Below are 17,830 nucleotides of genomic sequence, written 5' to 3'. Positions count from 1 at the left end.
GGTTCCCACTTACATCTATTATGATCACAAGAAGGAAATGTCAATATTTTTTATCGTTTCCTATTGGCCGTGTTATTATCTTTTTGCATGCTAAGAAGAAAGTGAGGAATGCTCTAAAAAAAAATCTCGGGGGCTAGAAAAGATTCATGTTACCTACAACGTTCAGTAATAATACCAGAGTCATGGTCTTGTTTCTTCAGGTTTTGCCCAATGGATCTGCCCTAAGCCTATGTATCTGATTGAGTGACTGTCCCCCTAGTTCGGTACTGTTCAGCATGCTTACAAGTTGCAGTATGTTTCATTAACTCAAGCCTATGCAAACGCATAAGATTAAACTCTGCACTCTGATTATTCAAAATAAGATAGATACCAGTAAAACAATGAGCCCACAAGGCACCTGGCAAAAACAAGCAACATTTTCTGAATATTATTAGATAATAAAATGTAGTTCAGGCACTCGCCTCCTTTCACTTAAGAAGACTATTGTCAAAATGAACAGTGTTGCTTACCTCTGAAACAGGGAGTGGTAATATACTAATGGACAATTAACCAGCCACTGTTATACATGGAAGAAAGTGTTGGCTATAGTTATTAACCAAGTCTCATCCGGACTGACCTCAGATGAACCCCCACACAACCAATACATTGGATGTCTGTTCATTCAGTAAAATTGTATCTGAAAAAACTGAATTCATACTTCTATATTCCAAAAACACTATATAAATACCAAAAGCTTAATCAATACATAAAATAAATCTGCATTATTTTTGGCGTTGTGTTTTGCTACTGTGGACTGAAAGACAGATTTGTAACTGGGTGTTTTTCCCATCAGAATCTCTCTTCTGCTTGAAACAAAGTTTGAAACAATTATAGTTAGAAAATGAATATCGTCTTCTGGGCTTCCCAGCGTGACATTGAGATCTAAGATCTGCAATCAGCCACTTGACAGAAGGTAGTACGCACCTAGTACCGAAATCAAAGTGATGATCAACTTCAAGTATACGCCCTTTGACCTCTTTTTGACAAATGAGGTATCTGACTAGTGAAAGTTCAGGTTTGGACCAAAGCAGAGTGGTAGTAGATCCCGTTACTCATTTATCATGGGATCAGGTAATTGTTGTGTATCGCTGCTGAATGATTACATCTTCAAAATGAGATAAAACCCAACGGTGCACAGCTTAGGATCTGGGTCGCCTTACAATAATCCTTCCACTGATAAATGAGTTGACCAGGATGTACACTGTGAAAACAAAGCAAAGATGTGCATTGCAAAACCAAGACAATGTAGCTATAATACATTCACTGAAGGTGACAGTGTTGTATTGGTGTGTTCCAATATGAAATCCGACACAAGAATACATTTCGGAAGGGCCAACTCTGCCATTCAGATTTATGAAGGTTAACAACTGAATATCATTAAAATGGCTAATATCAATACCCATTTTTATCAGGGATTAGACACTATAAAAACTGAGGTGTTAAGACGCAACAGAAAAACGAGTTAACTTTATACACTAGATGTCACACAGCAGGAACTACTAAGAAATGAAAGTGGGGAAACGGTGGAGCCATGTCACTCAAAACCTCAACAACCGATTACCTAAATAGATGGTGGCAAAACACTGCTAGCAGTAAGACAAAGGGCCCATAGAAAAATAAGAAACTTTGCCACAACATGCAAGTCCATTTAGGAAAAGACACTGAATTAAACGAGAAACTGAAAGAAATTAATGAGCTATGAGATCTTCAATTTGAAAGTAATACACAGGTGATGTGCCACAGCTTAAAGACCGGGTAACTTCAAACGTCAAGGACTTACATCATTCATGTGACAAAAGCAAGGGAGGGCATCAGAATTCCAAATTATTTCATGCAATAACCTTACCAGAAACACTGATATGACAAATAGCCAATCAGGGGAAACGTGAGGTGCAATGGGCAAGTGTCAATGATATGGTGTGTGTGTGTGTATATATATATAAAAATACAAATATGCACACAAGGAGTCTAAAAGATACGACATAACACCCATGTGCACAACATCTTATAGAAGCTTAATTAAGGCTCACTCAATGATCACAACTGTCAAAAAATGCAACCAGACCATTCACCAAGAATACGTCATGCAGACAGAGGGAGGTGGTCCCCACTTACCCAAACAAAGAAGTCTTTTTCAACGTAAAGGAAAATGACAATGCTAAGGAGTTCATGCACCAGATCCTTCAGCACTCCGTGTTATCTAAAAACACTACCACAAACATGATAACCTTTTTTATAAACGTAGACCACCACCTTAAGCTATACACAGACGAATAAGCATAGCTTACACTCAGCTGACAGTTACAAAAGCCACACAAAAAAACAACAGACTGCGGGATAGAAGTTCACAAGCACCAATTTCTGATCCAAATCATCAAAAACCATTATACAAGAAACATAGGATAAGCACAGGACTGATGCGACAACGGTATAGAAAAGATTCCAGTCGACAGATACTAAAATATCTGAAAAGATTCTTAACTTTCAGGGGCGATGGTCTGAACGTTGAGGTGTAATGGGAATACTCGAGTACATTTTTGAAGGTACCAACTGGATACCCATCATCTACCCCATTTGAAAAGAGCAGCTGACACTTTTTCAACATTCTTTATACCTTTGCTGCTAACTATTCTTCATGTGCAGCGCATTTAGTTTGCGTTAAACTTACTTAGGTGTACGACTCGCCTACTCCAAAGGGCTTCACCGACAAGCCCAGTGAAGGGAAAGCTCAAAGACTGTACTGTTACAGCACATTGTCTTGTATGTGCTGCAGGAGTGGGTGAGACAGAGGGAGACACATACGGAGATTGTGTGTGTGATAGGTGTGTGGTAAGTGTGTTTGTGGGGTGTGTGTGTGACCTTGCGTGAAGTCACACCTGCTGCAGATGTTTCTCATTGCTTCACACCAGCCGCAGGTAGCTCGTACTGTTCCGTTTTAACTCTGTATTCTGGCGCTTGTGTTTCCATTATGACTAAAGTAATGCAAATACCAGGCTGGACAAAAACAAAACGAGGAGCTACTGATTCTTGACACACAGCAAATCAAGAGCTCCGTCTGCTGTGCACATTAGTTCGTTGTGCTACTGCAGCCTGTTGGCTCCATGAGCTATGAACCATATCTTGGATATTGCTCTGGTGCCACAGCTAAAATCTGCAACAGTCCCATCCTGCCTACCTCTTGTCCCTCGTCGGGGTATGAGATAGCATGAACTGCGTCCCTGGCAAAGTGTAATGTTTCTGCTTCAGCAAACGTGGTGCGCATTACGGGAGAAACATGAACAGAAAGCGCATTGGTGAGAGTCTCGTCCATTGTCTCATTAGTGCAAAGGCAGAGTTAAAGGGCCGGCCATCTCGCCACTGGACTTGCTTGGAATGTCCATTAATAGACCTTCTAATGCCTTCTGCGTGGGATTACTTGGAGTAGTACATGACGGAAGAGGATGTTCTAACCAAATTCATTTCTGTGGCATGAGAAGGAGGCAGATGAAAACTGAGGGAAGGCTGAGACACATGGAGCAAGAGACAGAATGTATCCACTTGAGCTTGGTGAGCTAGTCAGTCGACTCAATTTTACAAGAGAGTTCAGTCAGCACACACTTTGGGTGAAGACTGTCACCAGGGCAGGTTTAAAGGCTCTGCCAAAGATACTTTGACTATTTCCGGTTAGTAAACACTAACATTAAATCCTTCTTCAGAACTTGTACGTCAGAAATGCAAAAAACAATCATCCCAGGATTTTCTATACTGGTTTTGGCCTCAAGCAGATCTTCTCTCAAAGCCAGAGTATTCACCCAAAGACTGTATATAGTTACAGGTAAAATGAGGTACACCCTGGGCTCTTGCAAGGAATACATGTGATGGCATCTTCTCCATTTCGGCACATCAGTAACCACCTAGTGTGTGCACAATACTTCACTATCCTTTTCTTTACATTTCTCCGAAGCACAGGCCACTTGCTTGGGATTTCCTGTAAGTGGCACCTGCCAGTGCTAAAGTGTGCGCTTCGAGCTCCTCGGGGGAAGGACTGGGCGGCTACAGTGAAGAGATTAAAGTTCTTATGCCGGGCCTCCAACCCGGCTTCCAGACATCTAGATCTCAGCCACACATGTATGTAACATTTCTACACAAGAAGATCATGCGCGACCGTGAAATATCGTAAGATAACTAGTCACAGGACTCGAACCATCAGAATGTTCCTATGAAACGCTTCCTAATTTTGCATTGTGAAGAGTTGTCTCTTACTTGGTGACATATAGAGCACAAGCCCCGTGACGCTTTAACAAACTATTTTAAAAATGGAAAAAATACCAACATCACAAATAAAACGTTATCTTTTGAATATTAATTTAGCTTTCACTAAACAAGAAAGCCCTCTTGTTTAGAAGTGTGATGCAATGTTGTGAACACGTATTGAACAAGAAGATGACAATACAAGCACTTCAATAAATTATGTTGCAACGAGCTTTTGAAGTACACCAGATGGACAAAACAATCACACTAGGGGTCAAATTAGCTAAAATAATAAAGGTACTAGTGGCTACACGTTTATCTGATCCATTTAGTTAAGCTGTTCCTCCAGGTCTCAAGAATCACCTTAGGACGATATAGGCTACAACAACGTATAAGACTTTATAGGATATGCATGCTGTATCGAGGATAACGGCTTCCAGTTTGGAATATCAAGGGTAACTGGATAATACAATGTTCTCCCAGAGTCCTCAGAGGCCTGCAAGTCACAGATTTAAGTCATAGGCTCAGTGGATCCGACGCCCTTTCATAGTTCTAGAGTGAATCAATTCAGCAGCATTGCTTGGGTTGTAGCCTATTAATCACGTGCCAGAGCTCAATTCATTTTGCTGGTGCATGCTACAAAGATGCTCAATATTACACACTATGCACTCATCATTAAAATACTTTATCCAGTTCAAGGTAAACGTAAGTCACAACAAACAGAAGGCAAGATACAATATGCATCATATTAAAAGACTAGATGCAATATTACAAAAAACAAAAAATATAAGTTAAAAAAATCATTATGTCAGTATTACTCAGTATCTAGAGCCCAACTTTAAAGCACTTAAAATATAAAACAGCATAAATGACGGATTAATTTCCCAACTGATGGAGATAGATCGCATGTGGCTGGTTTAGTCTAATTTCAGATGCTCTTAATACTGGTCAAAGAAACTGCCCTCTCGGAGTCCCATAAAATGGGTAAAATAGCATAAACTGCATAGTGATTTGTGCTGCGGCATTTCACAATGACAGGTACCTTTAGCAGAGAAAGTCAACAATGGTTTCAAGACAGAACCTTGTCACTATGCACTCTTTAAATATTACATGCCACTTGGGTCACCTCTCTGACCACAGTGTTACACAAAATAAAAGAAATACGTAGCTGTACATTCATGGGCATCCCTAAGCCAAATAGGCTGACTCTTTCCCCACTGCGAGAGAATGAACTCTTCTGAAATGTCCCACCTTGAAGATGTAATTTGTTACCCTGCATCTACTAATAAAAAAAATATACAACACAAACCTAAGCAGGTGAATACATTAGGAGACCAAGATCACAACTAGGTAGTTTACTTCTCTCTATTCAATTTCATGTTCAACCCAGTGTCAACTTTCTTTTAAAGATCACCACACGATCTCAGGCTAAAGCAAGAGGCCCGGGGTCGGTGTGATCATGGGTGAGGTGTCAGTAGTTCGAGCTAATGAAGAACAAAAATGATTGTACTTAGTCAATCTCATAACACCCAGTATGCACAGGCACAAATCCAGCAAGTCGACAAACAGCATTAACTTCTCCAAGGCCGATATTATGCTAAGCTTCAGTCATCTGGCAACAAACACTGCTATAAACAAAGGGATTCCTGAAACATACATTTAGTAAAAGGGCCCTTCGACTTTTTGCAGGCATAAGGGACTGATGCTTCTGCATCTTTACAACACTCCACGCCAACTAACCCCTAAAAAATCCAGAATTTGCAATTGTCTGATTTATTTCTGCTGAATGGCAAGTGATTATCTATGGACATTGGCCTCTTGTGGGCCACCAAGCTATCTCATAAGCACATAAACAGGCCCTAACAAACAAATTATTGACACCGACCCCAAGTACAGCACAAAGCATTGTTTCTGCTTGTTTAACAGCATGGGAGGATATAAATTTCCCCAGCAAACACCAATCTTACCCTATTGTGAACTTCAGAAATGTCAATTTTTGTCAAAAAGCGCTATGGCACTTCCAACAGGACATGGCAGGTCATCAAACAGATCTGCTATAAACGTCACCAGCTATTGCTATCTGCCTGGCTGGGCCTGTGGGGCCAGTCCTGTGAAACCCGGAAATTAATAGGTCCATGTGGCAGATTTTCCTTAACCCAGCAGGTCTAAGCAATCAGAAAGCCAAATCTTATGGCTAATTTAATAGAAAGGCGCCTAATGTCACTAAGTACCAAAATCATACGTCCACCTTTAAAGTTCACCTTTAACCTTTGTTCACATAATACATAGATTTGGGAAACTCCAAATGAAACATTTTCTGTGCATGTACTAAACATAAAAACAGGCTTGCCGGTTCTTTGAGAAATTAAGATGCAACTCCACATATGAAAAAGCATGCATTGATACTCAAGGGATATATAAAACTTAAGAATATGTACAGATTGTTCTCAAATTCTTTTTGACATGACCCCACTTTCGAATACGAACCAATGTGTGCCAGATTCATGACCATATTGCCTCCATTTTTTTCACATCATTAACTTGCATTCAACTATTCTGGCCCAACCAGCTGAACTCATCACAGCTTTCTGCCAATGACCACTTCCACTCCTGTTCGCCAACTCACTGGGCCTCCATCAGGGGTCACGACATGTGGAATGAGAAACCCAATCCGAAACCATTTTCAGTATTCAAAAAAAAGATTAAAACACTCGTTGTAGGCATGCAAAGGCGACTAGACATCTTTCCACGTTTACCAAAATTCATCCTTCTCTGAAAAAGAACTCTAGCTTTGGACATACAACACAGAAGATACTCACTATTTATAAGACAACCAAAATATTTTATTACTACAGACAGCATTGAACAAAATAACATTTAGTTGCATTTTTCACAGTGCACCAAGTTTGACAAATTAATGATTTTAACTGGTGGTAAAGTTAAAAACACACACACTTCAGTCCACAGTGATATAATTTAGTCCCAGTTAATGGAGGAGCAATGAAGTAAAATAGGTTTTTCCATTACAACCACCCTCTCCCCCACCCCTAGATTCCACAAGACACAGGCCCGTATATTTAACTTTAACCTCAATTTGACTCTTTCAGATACACGATGCAGAACTCTGCCTGGGATTTCGATCTAAACATCCACTGCAGTTCAACAGAGATGGACTGCTCAATCTTTACAATCTAAGCAAGGCAAACTTTGTAACACTTTAATATTTATGTGCAGCGACACTACACATACACTAACTCCTCAAAGTGGAAGCTACTTTTTTTTTTCCACCGCGCGTGGATTCCATTTATCAAACGCTATCCAAGATTCATTAACTAGATGCCACAAGAAAAATAAAATGAACCTTAAAGGGAGAATATCTCATGCTCACAAGAAGCCACTGCTGGTTCTTCGCTTGTGCAGTATTGCCTTTCCAACATCTCTCTGTCAATTAAAAGCTTCCAAGAACCAACAAAGTGCCACCTTCAAATAAAACACCTGTAATGTTTTACTACTGCACACCTCCACCAAGATCATTCTGCAGCACTACTGCGAGCAGCCCCTCTTTCCCAAGAGTAACTCTCTATACACATGCCCAGTTAATATGGGGCTTCTCGCTATGTCCGAGTCATCGCGCATTTTGGTTTCTAAACACATAGCACGCAAATTAAAACGTACAGTTAAGTGTGAAGCAGGTGCAACAACAGAAAGTCAGAGAGTCACCTATGTGACGAGACTGCTACCAAAACAAGGCTGAGTTAACAAACATCTCCCTTCCTCTTGGGCTATAGGGAAGTAGACGCATCATAAACTGAAAAGTGCCTCTTACCTGTGTGTAGTCGAAGTCAGACAAGGGTGCTATACTCTTGATGTAGTCCATTCGGAACTGGTTCTCTGGGTTGCCCACAGGAACTGGAGGTATTAAAGTGCCCATCGCAGAAACTATAGTCTGGGATTGGATACAAAGCATTAACATATGGTTATCACAACGCCTGTTCAGAAAAATGCCCTATTTTCATCTATCTGTGATTGTCTTGCCACTGTAACTGCACCCATGCCAATCCATGCACTTCATGACCTCTTACAAGAGATAGCCGCCATTATAATCCAATTCTTAGCAACAGAATCCTCTACTCCAACTTTGCTGGTCACTTTCGCTTACGACTTCCCTCTTAACAACATGAACAACCCAACCAAGTACAGTTTCAAAAGACCACTGACTCCAGTCAGCAAGAATCCCAGGATGCGTAGCTACTAAAACAGCCTCGGGTCGTAGTAATGGGGTTGAATGCACGTAACATGAATAGCCTGGGCCACAGGGCTCTCATCACACAGCACTGACCCAGGATGACATTCTATAAATAAATACTAGCTCATTCAAACTAACCAGGAAAAACAAAGTAACAGAGGCTCACTAACCCTACATACAACATATTCACCAAGATCACCGCCCCAAATAATATGACAAAGGATTAGGCAAGGACTTACCACAATCGCATCTTTAACGTTTTTCCGAATGTCTTGTACTTTCTGTTTCTTTTCCCTGCATTAAAAAGGGTTGTACTGTAATTAGATTTGAATTCATAACTCTAGAACAGTCATCTCATGTGCAAAGACCTAAGCCTCCTTAATTCCTACTATTTCTATGTGAGCAGGTGGATTTCTTACTTTATACAAGTTACAAAGAAGGGTTTATAAAAATAAAAAAGTCATTTAAGTGTAGGCCCACTCGAGTACCGCATTCATTGACCTGCAGCAAATAACACACCAATAAAAATGTATGTGCCCTTTAGAAACTGGATAAAGGACATATTGATGATGCTTGAGCAATCATCACCCATGCCTAACCAAACCCGCACACGCTAACAAATGTACACACACATTTTAATGATATATGAAAAAAGTAAATTACCATATTACACAGTACTTAATTTTTCAGTCTGGTGAAACCTTTCAGAATTCTGGAACATAATGTAACTAAGGGCACAGAGATTTAAGTTACATACCCAGGATGACACAATGTGCTGCAGTAAAGAAGCCAGGACCATACCCCTAAAATAATGCTGCCATTGTTAACAACCAAGGACATGGGGAGATCTGCCCACTTCTAAAATGCGTGTTTGGCAGGCATTTAAGTTATGAACATTTTCAGGGACACAGAAGCAAACATGCCAACTATAATCAACACACCTTGAAAGTGTGTGTATTGGTGTCATGCTAGTGAATAATAAATACTTCACAAATTAACATTTGATAAACCCTATGTACTTTGCATAAATAAGGAACATGCTAAAATGTCAGTACTGAGGTGAGAACTAGCAGTCTTGTTGTTGCCTGTGGAAACAGGAAACCATGGTTATAATCTTGAGTCCACCTCAAAAAGAAAACGTGTGATCCTAGGCAAATCATTTTCCACTGCTCCGGGTTCCTAAACAAAGAGCCTAGCCATCATAATTAGTTTGAGGTAAAAAAATCAGAATGGTAGTATTCTTAAGAAAATCAGGGGCAGTTATAAACATTTCTAAAACGGTACATAACGAAAGTGAACAAAGTAACTGCATCATAAGGTTATTTCCATTATGTTTTTTTCTGACACAATGGCAACGTTTGCTGAGACCTGAAGAGGAGGGTTGGTTTAAAAATCGTGCAGGTGGCAACAAGGTAAACAAAAAAAGGCTGTAACAGACAAGCTAGTTAGACCTGGAGTTGGCGGTTTCCAGGGAGAGGGAGAGGCAGAAACACAGAATACACTCCTAAAGTGCGCATGGTAAAGCAGGCCTGCTTCTGCAAGGGGGGGGGCATGAATTAGGGTGGGGGAAAGCTGGGAGAGGGGTCGCACTATTGGAAACACCACCGGGGGGGGGGGGGATTGAGGGGTTTACGCTGCATTCCATCCCGTGCCGGGGGTGTTATACTGGGAGGTGCAGTACTTGTGTGGAAGTCTGGTCGCCATGTTGTTGCTACACAGGGGCCTGTCAAACGCTGCAGTAGCAACAGTAGAAAATACAGTAGAGAGCGAGCGGGGCCGGGAGGAAAACACAGGCGCACACGGCCTGCAAGGGGAGGCAGGCTGCACCAGTCTCGCCCTCCCCACACCACCCCACGCGCCCACCGTGGAAATACCCACACCAGACCGCCGGCACACACAAATCCACGCGTTCAATGGCACCCGTCCACCTGCAGCGCTACTACCTGGCAGCGAGATCGCATAGGAAACTGGAAGACTGATGCTTACTCTGGGTTGAATCCGTTGACGTGCAGAATCCGCATCTGTTTGACAATAGTGCTTTTTCCTGACTCGCCAGCCCCTGCAAGACAGAATTTGGGGGGTGTGAGTGGGATAACGACAGCAACTAAAACGAGCATAAGCATTCATGGTGCAGAGACATGTTCATCACACTGCATACATCACCGACGTATTAGGCCAGGGGTTAAACACACAGTCTCAGCGCAGGCCCCCCTCGCTTCCCTCAAGCCCCCGGGGCACGGGGACAGATGCCCAGGTCGGGCTGGGCGGAGGCTGCCGCCCCGGTGCCCACCCCCGGCGGCCCCGCTCTTACCCAGCAGCAGCAGCCGGTGGGTGGCCTTGTATGCCAGCCGCTCCTTCTGCAGCTGCTTCTCGATCTTCTTGTTCGCCTCGCGCTGCGCCTTCTCGTCGATGCGCTGATCCTCCGTCTTGCTGTTTCCCAAACAACCCATTTTCCTTTTTTCCGCTTTTTTTTGGTTCCAGTAATGCCGAGAAGAGGGGTCACAAAATATCCTGGGGCGCGGGGTTTATACACCCCTTCCCCTTTGGCCGTGCCTATCTATGTATTACAAAAATATACCATACATAAAAAAAAAATGAGGGACCGGGGAGCTGGTCTTTTATATTCCCGCGACGCATAAAGGGGTGGGTAAAAATAGCCCCGGTGGCTGCTGCCTCTTGGTTTCCTGCCCCCTTCCTAGGTGCTCTGCTCGCTGCTCTTCCCCCTCCGCTCCCTCTCCCCGGCCTGCAGCAGCAGCCAGGAAATACCCGCTGCCACCGCCGTGCAAGGGAAGAAGGATTCAGAGAGGAGGGGACGGAATCTGTAAAAAAAATGTCTATAAATAACACACACTCACACACACACACAATGAAGAGAGCGAGGCTCCTCCTGGAAACCAGCCTAATGCTGCTGCTGCTTGCCTCCCTCACCACACACACACTGCCTATATTCCTCTCTCTCTCTCTCTCTGTAAATTTGGGGCTATTTTTGTCTTTCCAACTCAGCACTGCCTCTTTCTGCAAGACCAGAAAATAACCGAAACTGCAGGGCTCTGTATATATTTATATAATTGTTCCCTGTCACACACGCGCAGTCCCAGGCTCCTCGCTGCTGCATTGACCCGGATTGTGCAGGCTTCCGGGCTACACATCTAACGGAAGCGCCTGTGTTATCAAAAAATATTCGGGGAGGACAAAAACACGCGTGGTATATACATATGCCGCTTGGTAAACGCCGCAGCAAACGTACACAGGGGAGGGCTCTGCCCACCGAAAGGAAGCGCCTCCCGCCGGCTGGGGGCCCCTATGCGCTATCGGAGGTAAAGGGCAGGGTGTCTACTATCAACCGTTTCGGTTTTGCCTTTAATACAGATGTGCGCAGGGGCCAAATTGAGAGGATGCAGCGAAAAAGACTGCGCCGTTGGAAGGCGGCGATGAGGAGCCTGGAGGCGGCGGATATAGTGCGCAGAAGCCGCCCTGTGGCCGCGGAGGCTGCGGCGGCTCTGCGCCCGCCGAGAGGGGGTGGGAGAGTGGAGAGAGCCCGGCACCGCTGTGATCCCCAGCACTGACACACGGCAATAACACCCTTCCGCCGCCGCACGCAGCTGCCAGCGCCGGGGGGCGTGGGCTGGCCGGGGTGTGGCGCGGGAAGGAAGCTCCTCCCGCCGCCAGGGAAGCGAGGCCTCCACTTTCTCTCGCTTGTTGCTGCCAGGCTCCGACGGGCCCGAGCACAGGTGGCCTTCCTAGTGTTCACGCGGTCAGCTGCTCACCTTTGAGTGAAATCAAAACAACGTTTAGGCCAAGCTCCTCCGAAGCACCCGGTTAAAAAGATAAAGCTTGGAAAAATACTTCTATGCACTGCTGGAATTGCAATTTTATTTTACCCATAAATTGGGGTTCGTGGAGTGGCAGAACAAAATGGGGTATAGTCACGCGGGCCCGAGCTTGAAAACAGGAGTCTGGCAGTTAACTTTTGCATATATTAAAAAAAAAAAAAAAAAAAACTACTGCAAAGAAATTGGCAACAAGTACAGGTGTGTCAGCAAATCCTTTGTTGCTTACTTGACTGGTGACAAAGGCAGTTCTTGGGGAGTGTTCTGTTTTGTCCAGTCTTTTTTTTAACAAAACACACAACTCTCCCACAACTGCTTCACCACCAGAGGTATCGTACTGTGCTAGTCTAATCCCCTCAAAATCCCTGGACGTACATAGATCTCTGCAGCAGGTGTCTTAACACTGTACAATATTTTAAAATGCAGCCACGATCACCAATCAAGGCGTTAATGTACCTGCTGCAAAGCACATCGTGCGTCATAGATATCACAAGTTTTAATTTTATTTATATATTTAAGTAGGCTACTGCTTACCTGACAGATCATTTTGGTTGTTCCAAATCATAAGTAGTAAAATGTCTAATATAGCACGGTGAAATGTTTACTGGCCTCAAGAACATGCAAACTGTAAACTATGGGTTTAGCTCTTTACTGTTTTATTTTCCCTAATATGTTGTCATTCTAAGATTGCAAACAAGCACTTCGCAGATAATTAATAACGTTGTCAGTACACATAACCCCAATGATTGTTACACTTTATATTCTGTCTGTTTCTCCCAACCATTCACTCTTAACAGAACGTCTACAAGTTTGGGCGATATGTGAGTCATACAAGTTATAAACTTCATGTATTAAGTAATGTATCCTTTCTATCGATTTACACAATTGTATATTTTATTGTGTCTGTGTGTGATGTAAAGTGCCCTGACACCCTACGTTGGGATAAACAGCTCTATGAAAGAGCTAAATTAAAAAATAAATTAATAGGTTCCATTTAAATCACAATTTGTGTAATTACTCATAACAAAGACAAATCTTGCATTCTTACAGTGCATGCATATCTCTTACATGGGGGTTGAACAAAGTCAAAAACATGCCTCCCATCACAGGTTCTCTAAAGTGCTTGTGAAGCCATAAGCTAAGTGCCTTTGTTTCCTTCCATTTTAATGGCATCTATGCCTTAGACTCCAGATGGCTCAGAGCCAGGATTATACTTCAACAAAAGAAAGGTTGAGGGCCCTTTAAATCTGGGTTTTGTACCTGACTGAAAGTGAAAATAAAAAAGCACCCTTGCTGCCTGCAGGTTAGGACATCAAACAGAATGCAGATAACATGCGGCTGGGCGCTTCTGAGTTATGTCTCAGTGTATTTCCCTGGGATGGCCAGAACTGGCCCAGAAAGCTCCAGAACCGGTGGTCCGGCGCAATTCCCTTACTTTCCACCACTCCCTTGATGTGTGTCTTATATACCACTTGTTACCCCAGGCTTGTAGTTTAGAACCAATATTAATGGTTATTATTAGTTACCTAAGGTCCTCATTACTGGCCATTCCCGCATGCAATAATTACTGGACTGAATAAAAACGGACACCAAGATGTTCACCTATCAGTGCTTTAAAAGGGGCGGTGCTCATAGGTACCAAGTACCTGCACTCCTTTAATTTGAGATGAGATACTGCACTTCTCAGCAGGGGTTCATACTTTTAATGGGAAAGTACCAGCATGTCTCAAGGGCAAACAGGTACTCTTTGGTAATGAGTACCTACAATTCTATGATTCCATTTCAACCACAGTACGTTATGGTATTTACCAACCATTTCCCCCTGATAATTATCGGCAGGACACACCTGCTGATATTTAACACAAAACTCATAATTCCGATATGTGCAGTAGCAGGATTTACCACACACATCCACATTTCTCAGCCAAATTGCCTGAGGGCATAAGTGCTGATTACTTTACTCACCATAGTAAAATGGTAAACTGATCTGACTAACAGCCTTTAGGCAGGGCATCTGGAACTATGCTGCAGTGAAGGGCCAAATTGTGTGACAGGGTTACATAAATTAATCGGCAAGAAAAGCCACACTCTGCAGCACATTTTATGATAGTATTAACTCATTATTTTGTTATTGTGAATCCTGTTAACACTGTCTGGGCATTAGTTGCACTTCATTAGTACTGGTTTAGCACCTAAATATAGCAATAAGCTTCAGATAGGTGACTAGTCAACCTTTGCAAAGGGCCTTTGACTAACTGCGCAGCAACACTTGTCCCTGCGTGTTTAGCAACTTTTGAACCGTTTGAGCTAGAAAAAAATCATTTTTTGTAAAAACCTGCTGATTACGCGGCAGATGATGGATTAAGTGGGAAATACAGCAACTCTACAATTATGTGACAATCGCCGCAACAGCACAATCAAATAATTTCAGTGGTCCTGGCATTAGGTTACCACATTACGACCATAATCCATTGAGCAATGTAGCTATATCTGCAGACAAGGCATCTGCTGTAAACCAGCTTTAGGGAATAAAACACTTGCTCTAGTGATTTATGTATATCTAGCAACTCACGGGCATAATACTGGAGGTCACACATGCAAACACAGGCATACTCAAGGACACAAGTATACAAGGCTGCACTTGCATGCATTATCAAAGTACAAGATGTATGTATGTAGTACACTGTAAACCGAGGCACAGTAATCAGTTCACTGAACAATGTCACCACACCTACTGGTTTTGCCAATTCTTGTTTAGATTACTCTAAGCACTTCATGTGACAGTCTTAGTTGAACGTCAAATCATTCTGTAAATGTGTGGGTGCCACTTACATCAGTCAATAATAAAAATCAAGATTTTTTTAAGTGTGTGAACTTGCTTTTGTGACAGCACAGCAGAGGTGGGTGGCAAAGAAGGAGTGGGTGTAGGATGGGGGAAAGTAACAGGGGGTGAGGGTATGAGGGTCAAAGCTACCAGGGGGACATCACACAAGGAAAACAGCACCTCAGAGCTGGGGAAGAAGCACACATGGAGTGTGGGGCGAAGGAGAGAGAGCGAGCATGGGGGCATGGTATTTTTTTGAGCCTGGAGGGTAACACAAAAGGGAGCACACTGGAAAATACTTTTAGTCTGATGGAGTGCTTAGCCATAAAGAATAAAACGTTGTTCTCTAAGTGAGCAGTGGAAGGACACAAGCTAGCCTGTAAAGAGTATGCTCAAGAAGAGGGACAAAAAACAAGATGGACAAGGAAAACCATCAAATAAGAAGCAAGCACACGAAACTGACAATAAAAGCAATGGGTGGACTCCAAACCTCTATAAATTCTTCGTAAGCCCTCAAAAGGTCTTTCTCAACCAAACAGCTAACACTCTCTGATAGGCTCGACCTAAAAGACTGCTTTAACATTTACAATTTAATACACCACACTGTGAGAAATGATATATGAAGTACATCATTTAAATAATTTGTATAGGACAACAGATAGGCTGATTTTATTATGGGTACTCCCAAATATTTCAGACAACCAAAATGAGGTAGAATGACATAATTTGCCTAGAATTTATACAATTTACCCTATTGTAGAAGCCATGATTTCAGTCCTGATTTTCAGTCCCACAATTTGCTATTCAGCCATAGAGGTAACCTCCAGCCGTGTTTAGAGTGTGATACTAGGAAAATGTTTTATGTACAGTTCTATTTCCCCAAACAGCGCATTAGTAAACCGTGTTGAATAACATCAATAAAATAAAGTGTAAAATGTACAAATCAGATAATACCTATCACCATGTGACAAATCCTAAGGGCAACACGTTGGATAAACCGAGCATCAATAACCAAGGGTGCTGCAATCCCACATTAAGAGCAGATTTTGTGAGGCACAGATGGCAATTAACAATTACAGTAACAAAAAGTGATCTTTAAAATTAACATAAAGGATTGCAACAAGCTGCACAGTTTAAAAGATGCATGTGTTGCTCTTCAAAGGATAGCCAAATGAAAGGAAAAAGGAGTGCTCTGTATATGGTATAATTAGTGTCCTTCATTGACTTGTACACACAACACTAATTCAAAAGAAGCCCCGCCCACCAAGAGGGGTAGTCAAATAGACTTCACAGAAATTGCAAGGCCACATAATGTGGCCTGCAGTTTTCTCTCGAGTTACAAGCTGGCGATACTAAGTTTAAATGCTGCCCATCACCAAAATATAATTCAAATTTCTCATTATACATTTTAGTAAAATTGCGAGCCAAGCCAAGCGAGGAAAAAACACATTTTGTTTTTCCTCATGCACATTCTAAGTTACAGCAGCTCTCAGCCGTTTTACAGATTGCTGCTTGTTAGATCTGACTGAAGTCAGCTTTAAACTCTCTGCCAGGCTCATGAAAACACAAAGATACAAAATAACGATTAAAAAGAAGTATAGTGAAAGGTTACAATGGCCACCCTTCTGGTATTTTTATGGACCGTGCTTTTATGAATATTCTGAAATTCGTAGCCCGTTATGGTTTCCTTTACAGACGTCTTTTGTCTGTAATTTCTACAATCACAGAGTGGCTTAGAGGATGGCAGGTATTTTTACCCCAGCATGTGGATGTCTGATTGGTTTCAGACTTGTTAGAAGTCAAAGAACATTAATTTGGAGAAAGTGGAGGCTTAGATGCATGATATTAACATGCCTTTCCTCGGCTTGCTAATGTCACTGAACTGCCCGGGGGAAAGAGGGGCACTATTACCAGCCCAACTCCCTCCCAGTGCCCACCTTAGAGCCCTCAATGGGCATTTTCAAAGCCTGCAATTAGTGCCTTGGGAAAGGAAGTAGGCTTAGAAGTTGACATGGGAGGAGATGCAAATGAAGGTGAATGCTGCTTTCCATACTTTTGTTCTTTTATTTGAGGTTTACATATCAGATGCTACCTGTAATCTGCAGCTCAAGATGCTAAGTACACCAAAGTAGCGATAACATTCAGCACTGAGAACCATGTTGATGTACTTCATCCCACTGTATAAACGTGGCTGATTTTCAGTAAGCAAAAAGGCACGTTGAATCGCAGTACTTGGGCCCACTGTTGAGTTTCCGCAAGTTTCACATATGTTTTGAAATTTATTCAGGACTGATTCCAGCTATAAGATGAAATGTGTGTGTGGTGTGTATGTATATGTATGTGTGTGTGTATATATATATATAGTTATAGTTCTACTTATGTTAAGTAACTTTAGGTCAAGAGTTTTTGTTTATTAACGGCACAAGTTATAGTTTCTTCAGCTAAGTATAACTAACTGCTGAATTTCTATGTTTTTGTGCGCGTAAAACATGAAACTAACTGTAACGTCCCTTTAACCTTTGTTTCAATTAATTTCTACAGTTTAAAAAAGTAATATACAAATACCTTACATTAAAAACCACCGCCAGGCACAGTCTTTGGCCATGTGCAGCAAGGGTTGGTTGCAGGGCCTGACCTGCGAAGAAGCACTGCCGTCAACTC

General features: G+C 42.3%; 1 protein-coding gene across 2 annotated transcripts in view; it reads right to left on the bottom strand.

Moving 5' to 3' along the window:
* The window catches only part of GNAL (G protein subunit alpha L), a 642,487-nt gene that overhangs the window by 377,535 nt on the left and 247,122 nt on the right, over positions 1 to 17,830 (bottom strand). The window contains exons 1-4 of one of the 2 annotated variants that reach the window (XM_069219748.1): positions 10,827 to 12,094; positions 10,502 to 10,574; positions 8,755 to 8,809; positions 8,096 to 8,215 (exon numbers count right to left, since the gene is read on the bottom strand). In XM_069219748.1, the coding sequence (XP_069075849.1) occupies positions 8,096 to 8,215; positions 8,755 to 8,809; positions 10,502 to 10,574; positions 10,827 to 10,965 (387 nt within the window). In that variant the 5' untranslated portion in view covers positions 10,966 to 12,094. Of the gene's footprint in view, positions 1 to 8,095; positions 8,216 to 8,754; positions 8,810 to 10,501; positions 10,575 to 10,826; positions 12,095 to 17,830 lie in introns of those variants that run through there. The other variant, XM_069219747.1, reaches the window with a different exon arrangement.

This window comes from Pleurodeles waltl, chromosome 2_2 (assembly GCF_031143425.1).
Source record: "Pleurodeles waltl isolate 20211129_DDA chromosome 2_2, aPleWal1.hap1.20221129, whole genome shotgun sequence".
Taxonomy (NCBI): domain Eukaryota; kingdom Metazoa; phylum Chordata; class Amphibia; order Caudata; family Salamandridae; genus Pleurodeles; species Pleurodeles waltl.
The sequence above is the reverse complement of the archived record's forward strand: the minus strand, read 5'-3'. Positions and strand labels throughout refer to the sequence as shown.